Source organism: Salvia hispanica, chromosome 5 (genome assembly GCF_029641045.1).
Source record: "Salvia hispanica isolate PSC_SH4W2 chromosome 5, Shi_PSC_v1, whole genome shotgun sequence".
Classification (NCBI taxonomy): domain Eukaryota; kingdom Viridiplantae; phylum Streptophyta; class Magnoliopsida; order Lamiales; family Lamiaceae; genus Salvia; species Salvia hispanica.
This window is the reverse complement of record NC_142696.1, coordinates 32,038,549-32,049,800: the sequence shown is the minus strand read 5'-3', so window position 1 is coordinate 32,049,800 and position 11,252 is coordinate 32,038,549. Positions and strand designations below refer to the sequence as shown.

Below are 11,252 nucleotides of genomic sequence, written 5' to 3'. Positions count from 1 at the left end.
TCAATTTGTTATTTCTTGTGGAATTGGGGATTAATTTTTGTTAGGTGGTAAGTATTGAATTTGATGGATGATTAGAAAATGTTGGTATATATATAGATATTAATTGCATGGAGGGAGAGGGTTTTGACTTTGAGCGAGTCTGCCAAAAATGTATACTCCAAAAACAAAATATTACTTGGATTTTAGGAATGCTACAACTTTAATTACAAAGTCAATAATAGGCTCCACAAGTCAAAAAATTTATTAAATCAAAAGTGGATTACTTTTATCTTAATTTAATAAAATAAATAATTAGTAGGATTCTTTCGGTTTCTCGCTAATATGCAATGGAAAAATTGTGAAAAAATTAATATAATATGAGTTCTACTGTTAATTTTGTAATAAAATATAAGTGAAATTAGTTATTGGAATTGTAGTTCATTACCAAATCCCACGTTATTTGAGTCACTTATTTATTTTGAAAAATAACAGTATTAAATAGTTAAAGTAAAGAGATAGTAAAATAAGACATAATACATGATCTTCACATTATTCTCTTTTTTATTTTACTTTTTTTTCCACTTTAACTATTTATTACTCTATCATTTTCTTAAAACAAATGTTAAAAAGAAGTGACTCAAAACACATGGACAAATAAAATATTATAATAAGTAAGAGTTTTAATTAATTAGAAACAAACGTAAAAAATATTGATGTCGGTTAATGGACGAATGGAGTATTCCCTCCGTCCACAAACAATAGATTACTTTGTGTATGACACGGTTTTAATGTAGGATAGGTAAAGTAAGAGAGGGAATCTTTTCATAAATGATTGTGATCTATTTTTTTTGGACGGCCAAATATTGTAATTGTGATCTATTTTTTATGGACGGGGTAGTATTATTTAGTAGATAATTTTGTGAAATGGGTTAAAATAAAAAAAATGTGACAATAATGTAGACATAGATATACACACACACACACAATGAGGGAGGGGTGGGCGGTGGTCAGCGGTCAATTAAGTCGGCTGTGAGGAGAGAAATGATTTATGTATAGGTGAACCAAATTACTTCACGACTTTGGAATAGTATACTATGATAATTGGGTGTTTTAATTAGTAGTACTAAATGCAATGTATAATTCCCGTGACGTGCTATGTGGTTTATTTACTTGGTCTGATCTTTTATTATGAGAAAGTGATGAGGTCCATATTTTGGTACTTGTCATTTGTCAACGACACAACAAGTGGAGCATATAGTATTAGTGTAGCTGCGCTGCCTTCATTAATTACTTACCACTTTTGTAGAAATGATTGAATTTCAAAATTAATTACAAATTCACAATACCGAAGCTGATGATCAGGATTCATTAATTATTCATGATTTATTTCGGCTATTGTAATTTGAAGATAATTACTAGTACAATTGTAAAATACCCAAACTAATCATTGATATTCTATAAAAGATTTTATAAACAGTTGACCTCTTACAATTCAATTATGAAGATATTGCTATTTTCAGTGATGAAAATCGTAATTGACACCACTAAATCTTATTGGAATTCTAAATATAATTTCAGAAGTGATTCCTATTAAAACGATGTCTTTTTTATTTAAAATCATAGTGATTCCAATCATTTATACAAAATATAAATTCAAAAGAATATTCTCTATATTCCACATGTTTTTATTCACAAATTTAAAAAAAGTGATTTTAGTTTGTTTAGTGTAACTGCAAAACATTAAAAATTACTGATTTTAATTTTTCATTTTAGAAGTAATGTGATTGATTAAATCAATGCAAAATAATGATTCAAATATATTTATCATTTTCGCATGCGATTTTAATTTTACTTTTTTGAAATACAAAAAAGTTACTCCCTCCGTCCGCGAATAGGAGTCCCGTTTTTCCATTTTAGTCCGTCCGCGAATAGGAGTCCCTGTTCACTTTTACCATAAATGGTAATAGGGTCCCACATTCACCTAACTCATTCCACTCACATTTCATTTAAAAATAATATATACAAGTGGGACTCCTATTCCACTAACTTTTTTCCACCAACTTTTCTTAACATTTCTTAAAACTCGTGCCGCCAAGGAATGGGACTCCTAATGGCGGATGGAGGGAGTATTTAGAAACAAAAAAAAAACATTCTTAATTGAATTAAAAAGTGTTCTTAGAAGTTATTTTTATTGTAGTGGCAGTTTAATAAAAATGTCACACCCTAATGGACTTCCCTCGGAAAATTTCTTCGGCGACATTGTCTTCGAGGGTGGCACTGGTGGTGAGGGTTGTGACGTTTTGGCGATGGTTGCTACAGAAAACGTAATATAGAGCAAAAGTTCTTCAACGATATAAAGAATGAAATTTTAGAAAGACCTAACTATGTTTGAGGAAATTTCTTCTGGAATTTTTTAACCCAAATTCATACTTCGGGTACTTTTTTAAAATTATCCTTAGGATGGTACATTTTCGTTAAAATGCTAACAAGACGAAATCGAATATTTACTCGTAATAGTACGTGTGATTGAACAGTTTAGTAATAGTTCGTTTGATTTTCAAGTGTATGTTTAATCTGTAGTGAATATTTCCAACAAATATTATAAATAATTGGTGATATTTTTGGGGTCAATATCAAGATATACATCATCGTGTATATGAACAAAAGAAAAGTTAGCAAACTCCAGTCATGAATACGATGTGTGCTAGTTAGTCACGCCAAATAGTCAATAATGGATCGTAATTTTTATGCATGGTTTGGTAATAAGTAAGAATCGGCAGTAGTTTTAGTCTTTTTTATAAGAATCCCATCTTTTTTCATTTATACTAATTTGGACACATTATGAATCCTTTCCCTCAATATATTTATAGAATTCAGTCAGTGTATCTACACTCCCTCCACAGTGGCGAACGCAGGAATAAATTTTGGCAGGGGCTTCACTAAAAATTTTCATACTACCTCCGTCTCGTAAAAATAGAAATTCTTTTGTTTTTGGCCCGTTCCCTGAAAATAGAAACTTTCCATTTTAGGAAATTTCTTTTTCTCTAATAAGGTGGGCACTAACACTTTTTTTTGTTTCTCTTATTTTACCAATTTTACACTAAAACTCGATCCCGTCAACAAAAGGACATTTATTCTTGGACGAATATAACTATATATTAATAAACATAATAATAAAATTGTTGTGTTTGCTTTGCTAAAACAATAAATATCTAATACATAAAAATGCATAATTATCTAATATACTGTGATTTTGTGAAGGATTATTTGCCTGAAAATACATTAAAAAAAAAATTATCTAAACTTTAGAATTTGAATATAAATGTATGAACTTTAAATTTTTCTCAATTTTTTCCTATAGATCTAAAATCGAAACATAAGTGGCAGATTAAAGCATATGTGCCAATCAAAACTACAAAAATATGTTTATATTATTTAAAAAATAATGTATTTGAATTTGTGAACTATGACAAAAGAAAAGGAAAAAAGGCCTAACCCATTAAAGTTGTAAAAATGACAAGTTGTAATTCTCGTTTATAATTTGTGGGAGAAAGATTCAATATTTTTTTGATCTACCGTTTGGGATAAATTTAAACGGAGTAGGGCTGAACAAGAGAAAATCCTTTTTAGTTTTTAGTAAATCACTCTATTGAAAAGAAAAACGTTAGTATCAAATTAAACAATTTTAAAAGTGTTAAGTGATAACGTTAAAATGTAGTTACACTTTTCAATGTTTTCATATTTCATAATTGTGCAAAGCAAAATCGTGCCACCGTTTAACTAGGGAATAGTGATTGACTTTTTCAACTATTATTATAGTCATTATATTCATTTAAGTTTAACAGTTTTTCCTTATTTCTATCTTCTTCCTCATTCTACTCTATGTAGCAGCCATTGTTCTAAGAAATTTTCTCTGTAATCTTATTTTTCAGCCCCCTCCTTCCCATTCAATCTTCTTCCCATTAAACCCCAAAGATATTAACTTGGGAAGGGCTGAAGATAGTTTCTAGGAATGTTGAAAAATTTTATGGTAGAAATTTATTTTTTAAAAAAAGTTTGGCAGGGGCTTAAGCCCCTTACCCCCTCTACTTGTGTCCGCGCCACTGTGACCCTCCATATCCCTCCATCCCATCTAAATCAAATCATTATTTTTTAACAAAAATAACTTACTCTCTCTTCTAATTTATTATTATTTTTTACTTTATTTTCTCTCTTAATCTTCTAAACATCATTTTCTCAAATCTTAAACATAAAAGAATTATCTCATTTATAGCAGAATGAACAACATACTTAGTAGTGGATTAATAAAAAGTTCACGAAATAAAAATAAACTACTCCCTCTGTCTCACAATAAGAGTCACATTTTGTCATTTTGATCCGTCCCACAATAAGAGTCACACTTTTTTTTTTATCATAAATGGTAAGTAAGTCTCACATTCTACTAACTCACTTCACTCACATTTTATTATAAAACTAATATAAAAAAGTGAGTCTCATATTTTACTAACTTTCTCAACCCACTATTATTTACATTTCTTAAAATTCGTGCCCATAATAAGAGTGACTTCTATTATGGTACGGAGGGAGTAATTTTGATACTGTACAAATTATTAATTCACATAATGTATCATACTTAACTTTACAATTTTACTCTCTTAGTCAGTTATTAATTGTCGCCAAGTAAATAAATGTAAAAAAAAATTAGTTAAAGAAGTTTATATAATTTAAGTCATAGTTATAAAATATGAATAGAATATATTAATAGAATGTAAGATTCATTATATATAACACAAACATAAATAAAATTAGTGGCAAATGGTACTACTAAAAGTTGATGAAAGTTGAAGGAAATATACAAAGTGTTTCAAAGCAGTAAAGCGGAATGAGAGGACCAATCTGAGCTCTACAACGAGGAACAACGGTTGACCTTGCAAAGTCTCCTCGTTTCGTTAATGTCGGCTGCAAACTCCCATATATCATAAATTCATAATGAAACGTGACGGATGTTTTATTATAGTATGTCAAACTTTGAATAATCAAGAAAAAGTGAACTCAACTATTTATTTAAAACTCTCAAACAACTAACCACTCCAAATAGAAAATATACAAAAACTTATGTTCTAGGAGTAATTTTTAATAATGACAAAAACGCATCGTTAGCTCCCCGTTTGTTCGATATTTATTACTCTATGTGGCCATTAATTTTTCCACTCTAATTAAGACAGGTTTTTAAAAAATATATTCTCAGTACCATAAAGATATCATACGATAAAAGAATTAAGATAAAATTAGTAAAGTAAGAGAGTGTTAACGAAAGTATAAGTTGTAAATAATTTAATATATGTATGATAATCAATTGAGGTAATTTTTATACATGGAAATGTCCATATTTTTATTGGACGGATGAAAATAAAAAATGTATATATTTTTATGTGACAAAGAGTAATAGAAAGTTATGTATATTAGTTTTATAATAAAATGTGGTGAATGAGTTAGTGAAATGTGGAGTTCGTGAAATGTGGAGTTCATTACTTGAAATGAAATTTTAAAGGAGTGTGATAAGTATTGACGGACAAACTAGAAAGGAAAGCTAAATAATGACGGCGGAGAGAATACCACTCCTTTCATCCCAATTAAGTAGGGTCATTTCTTTTGTACACAGAGATTAAGAAATTATGTTGAATGAGTTAAATGATAATAAAATAAAATAGTGGAGTAGTTGAGAGGAAAAAAATAGGAGAGAAATGAGATAATAAAATAGGTGATGAATTAAAGCAGTGGCAGACATACACAGTGCCTTGGGGGACCCATAGAACCTCCAAGAATTTATGTTATTAATATTATATTTATACAACAAGTTACTAGCAATTCACTAGGTAGCGCATTGGCAACCTGCCTTGCTTGCTACCCACTTTGCTTGAGTTCAAATCTTGTTAAGCACAATTAAGTTTTGTCACTTTAATTTGTATTTTTATGATTTTTTTAAAAATTTTCTTACCAATATTTTGCACAAAAAATTTATGTTTAATAAGTAATACTTATTTAATTAATTTATTTTAAATTTATAATTGAATTTTCATTTTTCTTTTAGCTATTTTTTGTGATTTTTTTCTATTTTTCTGCAACTTTACACACAAAAATTTTCATGTTATATTCATTAATTAATTTATTTCAAATTTATTCATAATTGATATATTAAATATATACATATTTCTATTTTTCATATCATTTAATTATTTTATCTCATTACTCATCTTCGTCACATCTTAATAATGTCGCAATTTTTGGCTACGCTGCTATAAAAAAAAATACAATGATTAGTTACTATATAATTGGACCCCCCAACATTAAAATCATGCGTCCGCCACTGGATTAAAGTAGGAGTGATTAGATGTTTTGTATTTTGTCCAAAAAAAATAACTCAACTTTGTTGGGACAACCCAAAAAGTTATGACTCAACTTAGTTAGGACGAAGAGAGTACTTTATACACCTAGAAAGGGACATGTGTAGAAAATTGTTACTCCCTTCGTCCCATAAAAGATGTCTCACTTTCATTTTTAGTTTGTTCCACTAAAGATGCCACATTTCCATTTTTAGATAAATTTCTCTCTCACAATAAAATCTCCTAAAATCTCGTGTCATCCCACAATTGTGACACCTTTTGTAAGACATAAGGAGTACTAAAGCTCTACCAAATCTAAACATAACAGGGATGGATGTAGAAAAAATATGATTGATAAAGTTTTACAAAATCTGATTTCTTATAATTGCATAATTTTTTTTTATAAATATGAACCGTGCTCAAGCCATGACACGATGGCGAGCCAAGAGCTCAAAAGTACAATTGAAACAAAGTAACCACAAAAGTAGAAAAACAGAGGTCATAGGCTGAAACAAACACTCCACAAACATAACGAAATAAGCACAACCAAAATAAAAACAAAGAGAGTAGTTAAAAGAGCACCACCAGCTAGCTACACAAGATACCAAACAATAAGAACAACAAAGAAAATGCCTCCAAAACCACTAGTACCGATGAAAAACGGGAGGGGGGGGGGGGGGATGAAGACGTATCAAAGCCACCTCCAAAACGTCATTGATTAGTTATGTATTTTCTTGGGTTATTTGGTTCGTATCAAAGCCACCTCCAAAACGTCATTGATTAGTTATGTATTTTCTTGGGTTATTTGGTTCTTTCCACCTTCTAACGGCGCCTACATCCTCTAAAACTTGATTAGGTGAATAAGGAAAGACTGGACACAACCCTTTAATCCACAAACCAAGCCGTAAAAATAAACTTTTCTTTTCCGTATATATCCCAATTAGGCTTGAGTTTTTGGAAGATCAACCAGTTTCAAAGGTCCCGTATCGACCGTGCTATAACATAAAACATGGACACCCACAACTTCTTGTCAAACTTTACGAAAGGAGTATCCATCTTCTTATAATTGTATAGTTGTATACTCCTATATATTACAACAATAATTACTACTCCCTCTGTCTCATAAAAATATGGACATATGAAATGATACAGAATTAATACATGATTGATAAACTAAGAGAGATCAGGAGAATGATAATTAAAGAAGTATTAGTGAATAGTGTAACCCATATTATTATTATTAATGTTTAATGAGTTGTAATGGTGGACCATAATAAGTTGTAAATAAATTAATATACATGAGTAATAAGTTGGGGACAATTTTCCATAAATGGAAATGCTCATAAAACCAGAGAAAAATGAAAAGTGCACATATTTTTATGGGGCAGAGAGAGTATGAAACATTTGGTTTCTGACACGGAATTTTATGTAGTGTTATACGTGAGTTAATGAAAAGATAGTAAAGTAAGATAGAAGAAAAAATAGAGATGATATTATTTTCATTTTAGGAAATATTTCATTTTTTAATGGGACAAAGGTATATTATAGGAGTGCAAAAAATCATACAAACAGTATATTTAGTACTCCCTCCGTCCCATAAAAGTTGAGTCGTATTCCTTTTTAGTCCGTCCCAACAAAGTTGAGTCATTTCCTTTTTTAACTAAAGACAAAACATCTAATCACTCTTATTTTATTCCATCATTTACTTTACTCTCTCTTATCTTTCCTACTTTTTTCATCTCTCCTATTTATTTAATATAAATTCTTAATCTCCGTGCCTAAAAGTTTTGTCTCAACTTTTATGGGACGGAGGGAGTACTCTATTCGTCCCATTTTAAGTAATACCTCTAATGATATGTTTCTTGAAGTAGAAACATGACTCTATCTACTTAATTTTCTCTCCACTTTACTCACGCAACATTGTATAAATTTTTGTGTCAATAAGAAATGTTCTACTTATGGTAGGGCGGGGGAGTATATTTTAAATTAGTAGTACAAGTAATACATTTTAAAATATGTCTATATAATTTTTTTTTATTTTATTTTACTTGTATTTTCTATTCCTCATTTTAATATTTTCTTCTTTCTAAAAAAACTAATCTTTTCCGGCAAATTTTTTTTGATTATAAACTCTAATTTCAGCTTATACCAATCCTCCAATTCTTGATAATTATTGATCTTCATACATAATAGAAAGTGGATTAATTTTGTGAGACAGACCATGAAGTAAAAGGAGATTGAGACTATTCTTTGGGGTTGAAGGGTGTATATTTGGGGTGGCGAATTTTTTGTTCTTTTTTTAAATTTTATCTTTGTCATCGCGTATTTTCTTCTAAATTAATTTTTTGGCGATGGTAAGTTACTCTATATTTGCCAGTTGCCACATGTATAAATCAAATTAAGTCAAACCGGTTACTATTATTGGCTTATTGCCCATAATAACCTAGGCAAAGTTCATGGTGAATATTTGGATCAATGATTTCTCTAGATGACTTAGGGATATTATGAATTTATGACTTATGATCATTCGTATATGATATTTGATAATTGTCACTTTCTATGCAAAAATTACAATTTGTGATACCTCATTATATAAGCTACATGCAACCAATTTTTCGTTTTGTTAATTATAAATAATTTTTTGTTCATGATCAGTAACAACTTGTAATCACACATAAGCGTCTGCATGATTTGAACATTAAATTATTGCAATCACAATAAATTAATATATATATATATATATATATATATATATATATATATATATATAATTGTATTAGCAAATGGTTTACGTATAGCAAAGAAAAAGAATCGTGACTTTTATAACTAGTGGAAATTGACGGAGTAAGATAATTGAGAAAACTATATCTTTCGTGATTTATTTTTTCTAATTTTTAAAAATATGGGACAGATAATAACTGATAATTTATTTGACAATTTATCCTTGATAATTTCTAGAAATCATATTTACTCCATGAATTCATAAACATCCTATAATTAAATCAGCGTGTGTGCCAATTTCTCACCAATAATGGTTAAGTCGCAATCATTTGATCCATATAAAATTACTACAAAATACATAGATACATTGAATAAGATTTGAATTATTGACTGATGTACTCAAAGAGTAAAATATTATCAATTTGGTAAGGGAATGGATAAAATAGCTCTTTTAACTTCAATCGCCGTTTAAAAAACGCACTAAAATAGAAATAGCCAAAATCTTACCTCTCTTTCGATCATTAAATAATCAGATTAAGGAATTAGTCAAGGGGACAAATCAAGTTGCATGATTTTTTTAATTCAAAGAAAATGATATTCATGTGCTCTAAATATGAGTATTAATATCCATCGAATAGGAGTAGATGTCATGTTTAGATTAGTTCAGATATTATCGAACACACCCACATATAGGCAGATAAGGTTAAAACGCTATTTTTATGTCAGATTTAGTTGATTTTTCTATTTATGTGCTATTGAAATAATTTATCATCGCCAGCTTATATTCTTTAGTTCTTTGTGCATGTGAAAATCTCAATGAATGCTAATCCCATTTAGGAGTACTTGTTTATTAATTAGACTATTTTCTTGGTATATATGACAAGTTAAATAGTCCAATCAAGATCTACATGAGGATTCCGAATAGAAATTGGGCGTACAATTTTAGGAAAGAGAAGTAATGGAAGACCGCCAATTAACGATATTGCCATCATGTTTTTGTTCTTTTTTTTTTTAATAAATAGCAAATGCTCGAGCCACAAGACGGCGAGCTACAAAGAGACAAGCCCAAAGGTAAGACCACCAACAAAAGCGAAACTCCCTATCTCCCAAAAAAGGGATCCAAAACAAGCAAAAACTACCAAACAAAGCAGCCCCAATAAGCATCAGATCACCCATCCTCTCACTGAGCCAAAGCCCAAAACAAAGCCACAAAAGAAGGAAAAAACAACAAGAGCCCGGAAATTTAAAAAGTTAGCACAACCTACCTCTTCGTGGAGCTCTTGTTCCTGTCCAGCCTCTGACAACCTTCAAGTCATCCTCTAACAACCCCGGTGCAAAGGGAAAATTCGGGCACCATCCTTTCGTCCAAGTTCCAAGGCGCCAAAAGAGTCGCTTCTTCTCGAACTCCCAGTTAGGTTTAAAATCTTGGAATGCCATTTTGTTTCTAATGTCCCAAATTGTCCACGCGACAACATAAAACATGGCGGTCCACAAACGCTTATTAAATCTTTTGAACGGAGTACCCACCCAAGAAAGCAAGCATGTCTTTGGATCTTTGGGAAGACAAAAAGATAAATCCCAACATTTGTAACAGTGATACCAGAGATTGCTCGATGATTTGCAGCAAAAAAACAGGTGTTCAACAGTTTCAGTCTCTTCTTTGCACAAAATGCATCGATCATCCTCAATTCTAGTTGCTCCCAATCTGAAAAGCCTCTCTTTAGTGTTGATTTTTCCTTGAAGAAGAAACCAAACTTGAAGTTGTGCTCTTGGAGGAACAATATTTTTCCAAGCGAGCCTCCCTTGAGCTTGTGGTGAGCTCTCGTCCTCCATAATCTTGGTAACCTGCAGACCAAAGTCAGACACCGAGAAGGAATTTGATAAGTCACTCGACCACACCCTCCTGTCATTTACATTTTCAAACATCTTTGTAAGATTCACGACGCTGATGAGGTCTCTAAAGGATTCTTTTTACCACGCAAAAAGATTTCGCCTCCAATTGAAGGCCCATCTCCACTCTCCATTCACCTATATACCCATTTCTTGAAACAAAATCTTGTTTCTGTGTAGACAGCATGAATAATCTGGGAAAGCTAAGTCGAAGGCTATTCAACCCTGCCAATTATCAAACCAAAACCTCGTGTGAGCCCCATTGCCGATCTTCATCCG

At 30.7% G+C, this 11,252-nt stretch overlaps 1 protein-coding gene across 1 annotated transcript; it reads right to left on the bottom strand.

The window, feature by feature from the left end:
- Window positions 1-10,334: 10,334 nt before the first annotated feature.
- LOC125189513 (uncharacterized) lies at window positions 10,335-11,009 on the bottom strand. Its single transcript, XM_048086786.1, has one exon. It carries the CDS (start codon window positions 11,007-11,009, stop codon window positions 10,335-10,337), a length of 675 nt encoding a protein of 224 aa, XP_047942743.1.
- Between the last annotated feature and the right edge of the window lie 243 nt (window positions 11,010-11,252).

Excerpts from the sequence above, each read along its gene's own strand:
- LOC125189513 (XM_048086786.1), bottom strand. The coding sequence starts at position 11,009 with ATGTTTGAAAATGTAAATGACAGGAGGGTGTGGTCGAGTGACTTATCA.